The sequence below is a fragment of the Ranitomeya imitator genome, chromosome 9 (genome assembly GCF_032444005.1).
Source record: "Ranitomeya imitator isolate aRanImi1 chromosome 9, aRanImi1.pri, whole genome shotgun sequence".
In the NCBI taxonomy this organism is placed as follows: Eukaryota; Metazoa; Chordata; class Amphibia; order Anura; family Dendrobatidae; genus Ranitomeya; species Ranitomeya imitator.
The window spans coordinates 146,669,028-146,682,456 of NC_091290.1; the positions used below are offsets into that span (position 1 = coordinate 146,669,028).

The following is a 13,429-nucleotide window of genomic DNA, read 5'->3' on the forward strand; positions in this document are numbered from 1 at the left end:
GCCTAGCAACGCAGCGGAGATGGGACTGACCAATAGCAGCGGCGGCTGGAAGATGTGGGCGGGGTAAGCTATGATAAATAGCTATTGGTGGGTTGCGCACAGTTATGGCGGGAGTGGGCGGAGAGGCGGGCCTGGACTGTGGCGGGAGGATTCATTCTGAGGTGATTATTACAGCTGTTAGGACAGTTTGTGACTGAGCGCGAAAGCTGGCGGGGAGCAAGTGCAGAGCGGTAATGAGGCGGCTGGTGACGTCATGTGTGTGAGGACTGAGGCGGCTGGCGGTGACGTCATGTGTGTGAGGACTGAGGCGGCTGGTGGTGACGTCATGTGTGTGAGGACTGAGGTGGCCGGTGGGGTCGTACGTGTAGTGCCTGAGGCGGCCGGTGGTGACGTCACGTGTAGTGCCTGAGGCGGCTGGTGTCGTACGTGTAGTGCCTGAGGCGGCCGGCGGTGACGTCCTGTGTGTAGTGTCTGAGGCGGCCGGCGGTGACGTCATGTGTAGTGCCTGAGGCGGCCGGTGGTGACGTCATGTGTAGTGCCTGAGGCGGCCGGCGGTGACGTCATGTGTAGTGCCTGAGGCGGCCGGCGGTGACGTCATGTGTAGTGCCTGAGGCGGCCGGTGGTGTCGTACGTGTAGTGCCTGAGGCGGCCGGTGGTGACGTCATGTGTAGTGCCTGAGGCGGCCGGTGGTGACGTACGTGTAGTGCCTGAGGCGGCTGGTGGTGACGTCATGTGTGTGAGGACTGAGGCGGCCGGTGGTGTCGTACGTGTAGTGCCTGAGGCGGCCGGTGGTGACGTCACGTGTAGTGCCTGAGGCGGCTGGTGTCGTACGTGTAGTGTCTGAGGCGGCCGGCGGTGACGTCCTGTGTGTAGTGTCTGAGGCGGCCGGCGGTGACGTCATGTGTAGTGCCTGAGGCGGCCGGTGGTGACGTCATGTGTAGTGCCTGAGGCGGCCGGCGGTGACGTCATGTGTAGTGCCTGAGGCGGCCGGCGGTGACGTCATGTGTAGTGCCTGAGGCGGCCGGTGGTGACGTCATGTGTAGTGCCTGAGGCGGCCGGTGGTGTCGTACGTGTAGTGCCTGAGGCGGCCGGTGGTGACGTCACGTGTAGTGCCTGAGGCGGCTGGTGTCGTACGTGTAGTGCCTGAGGCGGCCGGCGGTGACGTCGTGTGTAGTGTCTGAGGCGGCCGGCGGTGACGTCATGTGTAGTGTCTGAGGCGGCCGGTGGGGTCGTACGTGTAGTGCCTGAGGCGGCCGGTGGGGTCGTACGTGTAGTGCCTGAGGCGGCCGGTGGTGTCGTACGTGTAGTGCCTGAGGCGGCCGGTGGTGTAGTGCCTGAGGCGGCCGGTGGTGTCGTACGTGTAGTGCCTGAGGCGGCCGGCGGTGACGTCGTGTGTAGTGTCTGAGGCGGCCGGCGGTGACGTCATGTGTAGTGCCTGAGGCGGCTGGTGTCGTACGTGTAGTGCCTGAGGCGGCCGGCGGTGACGTCGTGTGTAGTGTCTGAGGCGGCCGGCGGTGACGTCACGTGTAGTGCCTGAGGCGGCCGGTGGGGTCGTACGTGTAGTGCCTGAGGCGGCCGGTGGTGTCGTACGTGTAGTGCCTGAGGCGGCCGGTGGTGTAGTGCCTGAGGCGGCCGGTGGTGTCGTACGTGTAGTGCCTGAGGCGGCCGGCGGTGACGTCGTGTGTAGTGTCTGAGGCGGCCGGCGGTGACGTCATGTGTAGTGTCTGAGGCGGCCGGTGGGGTCGTACGTGTAGTGCCTGAGGCGGCTGGTGTCGTATGTGTAGTGCCTGAGGCGGCCGGCGGTGACGTCCTGTGTGTAGTGTCTGAGGCGGCCGGCGGTGACGTCATGTGTAGTGCCTGAGGCGGCCGGTGGTGACGTCATGTGTAGTGCCTGAGGCGGCTGATGGTGACTTTGTGTGAGGACTGAGGCGGCTGGTGGTGACGGTGTGTGAGGACTGAGGCGGCTGGTGGTGACGGTGTGTGAGGACTGAGGCGGCTGGTGCTGACGGTGTGTGTGGACGCTGGTGGTGACGGTGTGTGAGGACTGAGGCGGCTGGTGGTGACAGTGTGTGAGGACTGAGGCGGCTGGTGGTGACGGTGTGTGAGGACTGAGGCGGCTGGTGGTGACGGTGTGTGAGGACTGAGGCGGCTGGTGGTGACGGTGTGTGAGGGCTGGTGGTGACGGTGTGTGAGGACTGAGGCGGCTGGTGGTGACGGTGTGTGAGGACTGAGGCGGCTGGTGGTGACGGTGTGTGAGGACTGAGGCGGCTGGTGCTGACGGTGTGTGTGGACGCTGGTGGTGACGTAATTCTAGTGTTTTCATGTGTGAGGGCTGTACATATGTCCTATCCCCTGGCCCCGGTGTATGAGGGCCCTTAAGTGACACAGGCCCTCAAAGAATGAATTTGTTTCTGACAGGCTGTCTCGGCGCTGAGCCCCTCGGACCTTCTCCACCTGAATGTTGGCGGTTGGGCCTTCTCCCTTCCCGCCGTGGCTCTTGCTCGCTCTGGCGACTCCATTCTGTGGCAAGATGTCTCCTGTTTCCCTCAGGCTGACGGCAGACGGGTTTTCCTGGACCGGGATGGGTCTGTGTTCAGACTGGTCCATCATTTCCTGCTCACCTCTCAGCTCTCCGTGTCCTGCTTGGCCGAGCTGGATGTCCTATGTGAACAGACCCGAGCGCTCCACCTGCAGCCGATGATGGAGGTTTGTTCACTGTCTTAAAGGGAGCATGCAACATCACAAAATCCACGACGGCAAGGGGCACGCCATTCTACGTTCCCATGACATGATTGTGGCGTACCGACTGGTTGCTATGACGGCTGTGGGTCTGCTGAACACCCGTGTGCTTGTCATGATGGTACTCCTTTACTCTATCCCGTACTGGCACTTATAGGAGACTGATTTCTTCTGCATACAAGTATTTAGTACATGTGATTGGACAATCGCAGCTTCAGGTCCCCTAAGGGGACTATTAAATCCAGTAAAAAGTGATTCAAAAAAGTTAAAATTTCTCCATTAAAAATAATTGAGAAAAAAACACACATTTGGTATCGCTGCGTTCATAAGCGGACGATCTATAAAAATATAAATTAAATTTAATTCAATTGGTAAACGGTGTAATTTATATATATTAAAAAAAATCCAGACTGTCAGAATGGCAGCGATAAGTGGCGATAAAAACATTGTATCAACCCCAAAATGGTATCAATAAAAACTTCAGCTCAGGGCACAAAACAAAGCCATCACCCAGCCCTAGAGCCTGAAAAATGTAGTCGCTACGGGTCTCGGAAACTTGTGACACAGGCGACATGTATATAAATTGTATTTACGGTATATTTTTTATTTTTATTTTAGAAACCTCTGGCTTTTTTTTTTTTTTTTTTTTTCTTCCCACTGGTGTCTGTACTTGTACTGACATGGACATTGTACACTATATGGTAAACCGAATGGTGTCATAAAAGTACAACTCGTCCTGCAAAAACACAAGTTCTCATATGGCCATATTGACTTAAAAGTACAAACATTATGGTTTGGCGAAGAAGGGGAACAAAAAAAGCACAAAAATGTAAAATCTCGCAATTCTCAAGGGGTTGAGCGTTGTGCTCTCTACAGCCAGGAAAACTGTGTACAGACAGGTAGAATGTATCTGGGTCTGTGCTTGAGTCTCTGAGGCGAGCTGAGCATTGTGGAAGAGGCACCTGCTGCTCCCTATTTCTGTCATCTGAGGGATTCGGCACCATGAAGTGGTGATATTTTGTGGAGGACATATGCATTTATGTACAGTTTCCACCCACCTCTAACATGGCCCCTTGTTCAGACTTTGGTTTTATTGTCTTGATTGCTTTCAGTGTCTGAAACGTTGCCCCCTGCTCAGGGCACAAGATAATACTTATACCGGGACCACCTCCACAAGACCCTCCCTATACCAGGAAAAATCCCTCCCGATCCACCCTGTAGTAGGAACATTCCATGAGACCCTCCTATACACCAGGAGTGCCCCCAGATTACCCTTCAGTGTATCGGGAGCGCTATCGGATGACCTTTCAGTGTACTGTTAGGGGTCCCGCCAGATGACCCTTTCATATACCAGTAGCTCCCCGAGATGACGCTTCCATGTAGCAGGAGCGCTCTCAGATGACTTTTCAGTGTACCATTAGAGCCCCCCCCAGGTGACACTTCAGTGTGCCGGGAGCTCCCCCAGATGTCCCTTCCGTGCATCGGGGTCACCCCCCACATGACCCTCTCTATTTTTCTCGTCTTCTCGTGCGTTTTGTCGTTGTTCATTAGTACCTGTCATTTGCTTTTTTGCTTTGCCATTAACAGGCCCTAGAAAAGTTTAAAGAAGAGGCTCCCCACCTGTGCCAGCAGATACCCCCGGGCATGCCTGTCCCTGAGAAGTTGTCCACCAGCTACCGAAAGACTCGTAAATTCAGCAGCCGTCTGTCTGAGCTGCCGGTGAAAAGTTCCCCATCTTCAGGTGATGAGGGGTCCATTCACGTGGGGGCTTCCAGGATGATCTGTCACACTCCGCTCCATGTTACTAATACTACCCGATCATACGTTCTGTCTTTCAGGTGATCGAGACAAAGCTCCTCTCGGCCTTTTTGACAACCCTTTTCTGGATGTGCAGGAAAACGTTTCTTACTGGTTCTTTCCCATTGACCTGCTGGAGACATATCCTGGGCTGGTCACAGATGACAACTTACTTTGGTTTTCAGACACTTTTGCTTTGATAGAATGTGGCTGTCAGGACGTCCGATTCATAGGTCAGAAATATGGGGTAGAGGGGGGCAAAAAATATAAATGACAATTGTGAAATGTTTTCACCATGTAGAAAAGATTCTGCTCGTTCTGCAGCATTTTCTGACCTCCGACAGGAAACTTCCTACACACTGGAAAGTTTTTCTTGCCGGAGAAGTTCTTGGATTTTGAGGTTTTGGAAGCTGAAATCCAATCTCTGGGAATTCCAGGGCTGCTCCAGGTGCTCAACGCCGAAAAGAAATCCTCAGGTGAGACAATATATATTTTTTTATTTTATTTTTTTTTAATCATAGGTGTCTGAGATGAGACGAGCGCTGGATAAAGTGCCATGGGTTGTGGTGGAAGCAATAGCAGCCCCCAATAGTTGATTATTTGTGTCTAGGGTATGCAGGTGGCAGCCCCCAGATGGTCCCGTCCTCCAGTAACAATACAGTGGGTAGAAAAGGAGAACCGCACAGAGGAATGAAGTCTTTCTACATCCTGGCCCTGGAGCTATTGGCGAAGTACCCGGACTCTGCTCTGGGCCAGCTAAGAATAGAGAGCAGCGTGGATGGCAGCAAGTTGTATATCATCGGCACCGGGACCCTCTTCCTACATGTAAGGTACATGGCACTAGGCCAGGGGCAGCCGAGTATTGTCTAGGATCTTAAAGGGAGTCTGTCACCCCCATAATCGTATATGAGCTGCGGCCACTGGCATCAGGGGCTTATCTACAGCATTCTGTAATGCTGTAGATAAGCCCCCGATGTAACCTGAAAGATGAGAAATAAAGGTTATATTATACTCACCCAGGGGCGTTCCCGCTGCATTCTGGGTCTGATGGGTGTCGTGGTGTGGTCCAGCGCCTCCTATCTTCATACGATGACATCCTCTTCTGGCCTTCACGCTGCGGCTCCAGCGCAGACATACTTTGTCTGCTCTGTTGAGGGCAGAGCAAAGTTCTGCAGTGCGCAGGCACCAGGAAAGGTCAGAGAGGCCCAGCACCTGCGCACTGCAGTACTTTGCTCTGCCCTCAACAGGGCAGAAAAAGTACGCCGGAGCCGCGACAAGAAGAGGACGTCATCGTATGAAGATAGGAGGCGCTGGACCGACCACGATGCCCATCGGACCCGGACCGCAGGTTATATCGGGGGCTTATCTACAGCATTACAGAATGCTGTAGATAAGCCCCTGATGCCGGTGACTGCAGCTCATATATGATTTTGGGGGTGACAGATTCCCTTTAATCACACTTGTATGCCAGAAAAGTGCTGTAAAATGACGTAGCCATAAAGATGAATGTTTTAGTGCTGGTCAGATTTGCTCCAACATTTTGGGCCTTTTAGCCATTTTTACATCGTGTTTTGCACTTTTATAAAAAGTGTATGGTGCATGCAGGCCACGGGACCTTCAGGATGTGACGAGTGTTTGTGTGGAAGAATGGGCCAAAACTCACCTGAGCAATGCCTGCGACTGGTTTCTCCATACAGAAGGTGTCTTGAATCAGTGACTGGCAGTGGTCATTGGCTTGCTGGGTGTGGCGAAGCACTACATTGCTGCCCTGAGACACCAATGTCTGGCACGCCACCAACGTCAGCGATTGGCCGGTTGTGTGTATTGCAGTGCAGGGAGTACGGGGGCAGGGGGGTTGGTTTATGAGGACGCATATCAGCTGAAGAAGGCACTTGAGTCGGCAGGTTCACCTCCTGCAAGAGCTCAGTCGCACCCTCTGCAATTTTTACAACGTTTGGTTATTCTTTCTTCAGGGCGTTAATGTTTTATTACTGGCACATGAAACGCCACTAATACGCAGATGTGTTTCTGGGAATCTGCCCCTCATCAGTGCAAAGCAGGAACACTTGTTGGCTGGGTGGGTGGCCTATGACAGGGGGTTTAAGGGTGAAGTTTCTCCTTGTGTAGGGAGACTTTATATTCCAGGGGTGACAATTAAATACTCTCTACTAGAAGAAACATTACCCCTTAGTCCCGTTTATTTTATAGGTAGTCTAATTACTGTTATGCCAGATTGTCAATTAGTTCAGATTAGGGGACAGTCATTGGATGAACTGTTTATCGAACTACTGTAAGACGGGTAAAACCTCTCTATGGCAGACAAGAGCTCTCCTGGATCATCAGATGTAGTGTCATGGTGCCCCTGGCACACAGCGGCCTCATATTAATGTTACCAATTGCTCTATCACCAGGAATTGGATGGGAACTTGCCGACTTCCCTTGACCAGAAGCTTTCTGGAGATTTATGGTTTGTGCTTGTATCTGGACAGAGGTGATGCTATTTATCAGCCCATGAGAGAAGCCGTCAGATCGTATCTGAAGTCCCGGGCCAGCATGGATGCAGGTAGGAGGACTCGCCCCGGTCATACATGCAAGGCAGCCATGCCCACATCTGTGGATTGTCCGGGCATATGTCCGTCAGGATCTCTGATCCTACTGCGTCCTGACTGTCACAATATTCATTCCCCATCGATTACCAGGACTGTATATAATAAAAATATATGAAGTCTATTGCTGAAATTACACCCGAGCTTAATAACTGCTATTAAATGAAAGCAATCCTTGTGTTTACCCTGCAAAAATAAGTCAATCACAAAATAGCCCCAAATATTTTAACCCATATGCAAAAAAAGGGCAAAGTACCTGCATAAATGATTCATACCAAGAGATACTCTATGTGAAAATAAAAAAAAGTATCGAACCTAGATACTTTTATGAGATAATACTATGTAGTTTTATTGATCTAAAACATGATACAGAAAGGTGCTAGATTGAACCAATAGAGGGACTGTATGTCCTGGGAAAACCCACAAACTATACCACAGATATACTATAGCCACATACATAGTTGTGATGAAATAATGAGACATGCATACTTAAAAAAGGGCATTGTTATAAATGCATTTTTATGGCCGCAAAAAAGCAGTGCTCTTTGACATGCATACGCAAACAATGCCCCAAACGTGTCTCAAACAATCCTGCACTAATACAAATGGGTACATATACATGTGTCCCTAATAAAATAATACCGGCTAGTACATACCAATGGGTGGATAGGTGAGGATACCCGGACGTCCCTCTGCCCCGACGCGCGTTTCGCTCTGCTTCTACGGGAGGCATGTCAGGGCAGGGGGGAAACCGGTTTAAATAATGCAACAATAAATCCTATTGGATGTGTAATCAAGACAAAACAGAGTAACAAAATGGCGGTAGCTTGGCGGCGTCACAGGTCCTATACCCACAATCTATACAAATAGCACTATTGCACTTTATTTCATTAGAGTATATTTATTGTCATTTTTATATAAAATGGGTCAATAATGGGTATTGGCCTTTGTTAGTATACCCTAACAGGTTTCAGTACTAGGTAGCACGTGATTCTTATTTCTAGCACATTATACGTATGAGGATGGCCCTTTTGTTATATATATATATATATATATATATATATAATTTTTTTTTTTTTTTTTGTAGGCGTAGTATTTCATTAGTTTTGCACATTTCAGCTGTTTAGCTTATAGCACATTACACTTATTTATATTACACATTATTTCTGATCCCCCTTGGAGTAGTACGCATGTGTGAGCCATAGACTTGCTTGAGGGATCAAGAATGGTCGAGTGTGTAGTTGATACATGGGGGCAAGCTGTCCTGATGTGTCGGCACACATGACCGCTTGCGATCCCTCTTTCTTTTACATCGCAGGTCTTTATTGGCGAACGCATGCGTCATAATTTGCTCCTTATTTCATCATAATATTTTATTCATTTTATACCTAGTTGTCTACATACGGTCATGTGACACGTTTATCAATAGATGTAGGACCTCTAGTGGCTGCGCAGTTGTTCCGATCTTTGGACACGTGCGCTATTTTACTCAGTTCTGTATAAGACCTTTATTAGTTTAGTGGCTGCGCAGTTGTCCTAAATTTTGGGCGCATGCGCTATTTTTATGTTAAGCACCGCCAGTCAGGACCTCCATATTGTATATGCGCATCAGGGTCACATTGTCTTAGGACTGTTGGATATATACCCATCTTATTACAGGCGCATGCGCGACTCTGATATATAATACATTGTACAGGACCTTCCTATCATGCAAGCGCAGTTACATATTTATACATGCGCAGTAAGCACATCAGGGTCATATGGTCTTAGAACTTTTGGATATACATCTATTGTATTACGGGCGCATGCGCGACTCTGGCATATAACACAACACATCGTATAGGACCTTCCTATCATGCAGGCGAAGTTACGTATTTGTATAGATTGTGGGTATAGGACCTGTGACGCCGCCACTACGTTACTGTTTTGTCTTGATTACACATCCAATGGGACTTATTGTTGCATTATTTAAACCGGTTTCCCCCCTGCCCTGACATGCCTCCCGTATAAGCAGAACGAAACACGCGTCGGGGCAGAGGGACGTCCGGGTATCCTCACCTATCCACCCATTGGTATGTACTAGCCGGTATTATTTTATTAGGGACACATGTATATGTACCTATTTGTATTAGTGCAGGATTGTTTGAGACACGTTTGGGGCATTGTTTGTGTATGCATGTCAAAGTGCACTGGTTTTTTGCAGCCATAAAAATGCATTTCTAACAATACCCTGTTTTAAGTATGCTTATTCATGGTATGCATGTCTCACTATTTCATCACAACTACGTATGTGGCTATAGTAAATCTGTGGTTTAATTTGTGGGCTTTCCCAGGACATACAGTCCCTCTATTGGTTCAATCTAGCACCTTTCTGTATCATGTTTTAATGTTTTGTATCAATAAAACTATACAGTATTATCTCATAAAAGAATCTCGGTTTGAGACTTTTTTTTTTTTTTTTTCACATAGAGTATCTCTTGGTGTGAATTAAAAAGTGCAGCTCCGATGACTTCAGGCAGCACATTGTCTGCAGGGAGCCAACATCTTGTTCTTGTGTAATGTGTTCATGTTACTCAGGTGACACCTGGACATCCGAAGTCCGAGCCTTCCCCAGTCATCAGACCGTCAGGGTCTATGTCCGCAGCCACTGGTACGCCACGTATTTGAAGACTCTGCTGAAGGTAGCGTCACGGACCGACCGTCCTGTATTGTGTCCGTCTAGTCGTCCTAAGAGTCTGCTTATTCTTCAGCAATGAGAAAAATCTAGTTATTGGTGTCATTAAGTAATGAAATGCTGGGACATGGTCGTCTACAAATGCACAGAGGGCAGAAAGTTCATGAAATCACGCCCAGTTCAGCGCAGCCAGAATTAAACGTCGTTCAAACTATTGGGGAACGCGGCTGTACAGATACAAACGTAAGAAAGTCTTGGGTTATGTGCACACTTCCGGAATTGCCGCGGAAATCTCTGTGGCAATTCCAGAACTCCCTGTGGCGGGAAAAAACGCATGCGGAATTGTCATGCGTTTTTCCGCTAAACACTAGCATTTTGCAAGCATAATTGGCTTTCAGAATGCTATCGTTTCCAAGCGATTTGAAGCATCGCTTGGAAAACTGACAGGTTGGTCACACTTGTTAAACAGTGTTGTGACCAACTTTTTACTATTGATGCTGCCTATGCAGCATCAATAGTAAAAAGATCTAATGTTGAAAATAATTTAAAAAAAAAAAATCATGATATTCTCACCTTCCGGTGGCCCCCGCAGGCTTCCAGCTCCTCACGATGCTCCTGTTCCCAGTAATGCCTTGCGGCAATGACCCCAGATGACGTAGCGGTCTCGCGAGATCCCTACGTCATCACAGGTCATTGCCCCGAGGCATTATTGGGAGCGAGAGGCTGCCGGGGACGCTGGAAGGTGAGAAAATCACGATTTTTTTTTTTTTTTTTTTTTATTATTTTTTTACAATTGTATAGTTCCCAGGTCCTGGAGGAGTCTCCTCTCCTCTACCCTGGGTACCAACCGCACATGATCCGCCTACTTCCTGCATGGTTGGCATAGCCACATGCGGAAAATAAGCGGATCAATGCATTCCTATGTGTGCGGAGTCCCCGCGATTACGCACAAAGAATGAACATGCTGCTTTTTTTTTTTTTTTTCTGGAATGCTATTCCACCGCGATAGAAACGCAACATGTGCACAAAAATTGCAGATTGTGTTCTAATAGGATGCTTAATGTAAGCGTTGTTTTTATAGCGAAAAATCCTGGAAGCGTGCACATAACCTTAGGCATCGCTCTCACCTAAAGTAACACGGTGGATTTTCTGTAGCGCTTATCAGTTCAAGCAAAGGGGATGCGATTTCATGAACACCCTCCACTTTCTGTGCATTTAAAAACGCTGTTAAACTGAAATTTTTTTTTTTTTTTCTTTAGTTTATTGGCTGAAAAATACAGGTGTATTTTTAGAGCAAAATAACCAGAATTTCTGCACTTGGTAGCATAGAAAAAAATGCTTCAAATCTGCACGAAAAACCACATGAATAAAAAAAAAATAAAATCAGACAAAATTGCTATTTGCACTTTGGTTCAAATACCCATGGGGAACGTGATGGTCTTATGTGTGCAGCATCTCGTTCACGGGGTGTCAGACTCTAGGTCCGCCGACCTAAGCTGACCCGCTCTCCTGTTTTATTTCTGTGGCCACAAGGTCAGGACACAGAAGGATTACACTCCACTTTCCCTGTACTGGTCATTCTACGTTGACCACCTGTTCGTTTCCTAAAGAGTAGCATCTGTCACTAGAGAGGATGGGAAAGTCTGAGAGCTACAGGGACAAGTTCACATCTGCTGCTTCATCTGTCCCTGCAGTATCCGGAGCTTCTGCAGAACTCCAGGAAGACGCGCTGGATCAGCTGCGGGTCCTCCCTGTTAGTGAACGGCGATGGAGAGATATTCAGACACATCCTGAACTTCCTGAGACTGGGGAGTCTTTACCTTCCTTCCGAGTTCCGGTAGGGAACCAGCTCCGTTCTTTCTCTGCCATAATTCCTACCTGTATGTGTATTATATAAAAGGAAAGGTACAAGATGGGAACTTAAAGCGCAAACGTCTCCTAATACGTGTAATGAATGTTCCCCCTGAGCGACTCTAGGTCCCTAATTCTGAAATGTCACTAAGCAAAAGTCCACACTAGATGGCAGTGATTCTACTCCTAGTGCCCTCGCCCTGGTGATCTTCATACCCCAGAATGGCCTCAAGTCATAACTTACTTATTAACCCCTTCACCCCCGGAGCTTTTTCCGCTTTTTCATTTTTGTTTTTTGCTCCCCTCCTTCCCAGAGGCATAACTTTTTTTATTTTTCCGTCAATTTGGCCATGTGAGGGCTTATTTTTTGCGGGACGAGATGTACTTTTGAACGATACCATTGATTTTACCATGCCATGTAACAGAAAACGGAAAAAAAATTCCAAGTGTGGTGAAATTGCAAAAAAAGTGCAATCTCACACTTGTTTTTTGTTTGGCTTTTTTGCTAGGTTCACTAAATGCTAAAACTAACCAGCCATTATGATTCTCCAGGTCATTACGAGTTCATAGACACCAAACATGTCAAGGTTATTTTTTATCTAAGTGGTGAGAAAAATTTCCAAATTTTGCTTAAAAAAAAAATAAAATTGCGCAATTTTCCGATACCCGTAGCGTCTCCAATTTTCGTGATCTGGGGTTGGTTGAGGGCTTATTTTTTGCGTGCCGAGCTGGCGTTTTTAATGATACCATTTTGGTGTAGATACGTTCTTTTGATCGCCCGTTATTGCATTTTAATGCCATGTTGCGGCGACCAAAAAAACGTAATTTTGGCGTTTGATTTTTTTTTCTCGCTACGTCATTTAGCGATCAGGTTAATGCTTTGTTTTTATTGATAGATCGGGCGATTCTGAACGCGGCGATAACAAATATGTGTATGTTTGATTTTTATTTTTTTTTTTTTTTAATTGTTTTATTTTGATTGGGGCGAAAGGGGGGTGATTTGAACTTTTATATATTTTTATTTTTTTTTATATTTTTAATCACTTTTTTTTTTTTAATTTTAGCATGCTTCAATAGCCTCCATGGGAGGCTAGAAGCATGCATAACTCGATCGGCTCTGCTACATAGAGGTGAAGTACAGATCACCTCTATGTAGCAGAAATGCAGGGTTGCTTTGAACGCCGACCACAGGGTGGCGCTCAAAGCAATCGGCCATCAACAACCATAGAGGTCTCAAGGAGACCTCTGGTTGTTATGGCGATGCACTGCTGACCCCCGATCATGTGACGGGGGTCCGCAGTGCGAGCACCTCCGGCCGCGCGGCCGGGAGCGCTAGTTAAATGCCGCTGTCAGCGCTTGACGGTGGCATTTAACTAGTTAATGAGCGCGGGCGGATCGCGATTCCGCTCGCGCTCATTGCGCGCACATGTCAGCTGTACAAAACAGCTGACATGTCGCGGCTTTGAGGTGGGCTCACCGCCGGAGCCCACCTCAAAGCAGGGGATCTGCCAGCTGACGTACTATTCCGTCAGCTGGCAGAAAGGGGTTAAAATATATTTATACTATTTTTTTTTTTTTATTTTTTTTTTATAAAAACTCCACTCTGACGTAATATTTCATCCACGTGTATGTGTGTGTGTGTATGTATGTATATATGTGTGTATATATATATATATATATATATATATATATATATATATATATATATATATATATATATATATATATATTTTTTTTTTTTTTTTTTTTTTTTTTTTTTTTA

At 47.6% G+C, this 13,429-nt stretch overlaps 1 protein-coding gene across 1 annotated transcript in view; it reads left to right on the forward strand.

Annotated features, from left to right (window-relative positions):
* The first annotated feature begins 104 nt into the window (after positions 1-104).
* KCTD19 (potassium channel tetramerization domain containing 19) overlaps positions 105-13,429 on the forward strand; it is a 44,950-nt gene continuing 31,625 nt past the window's right edge. Inside the window, exons 1-9 of the mRNA XM_069738435.1 lie at positions 105-161; positions 2,419-2,706; positions 4,327-4,480; positions 4,578-4,769; positions 4,881-5,012; positions 5,147-5,366; positions 6,948-7,099; positions 9,720-9,823; positions 11,511-11,653. Coding sequence (XP_069594536.1) covers positions 105-161; positions 2,419-2,706; positions 4,327-4,480; positions 4,578-4,769; positions 4,881-5,012; positions 5,147-5,366; positions 6,948-7,099; positions 9,720-9,823; positions 11,511-11,653 — 1,442 coding nt within the window. The remainder of the gene's footprint in view (positions 162-2,418; positions 2,707-4,326; positions 4,481-4,577; positions 4,770-4,880; positions 5,013-5,146; positions 5,367-6,947; positions 7,100-9,719; positions 9,824-11,510; positions 11,654-13,429) is intronic.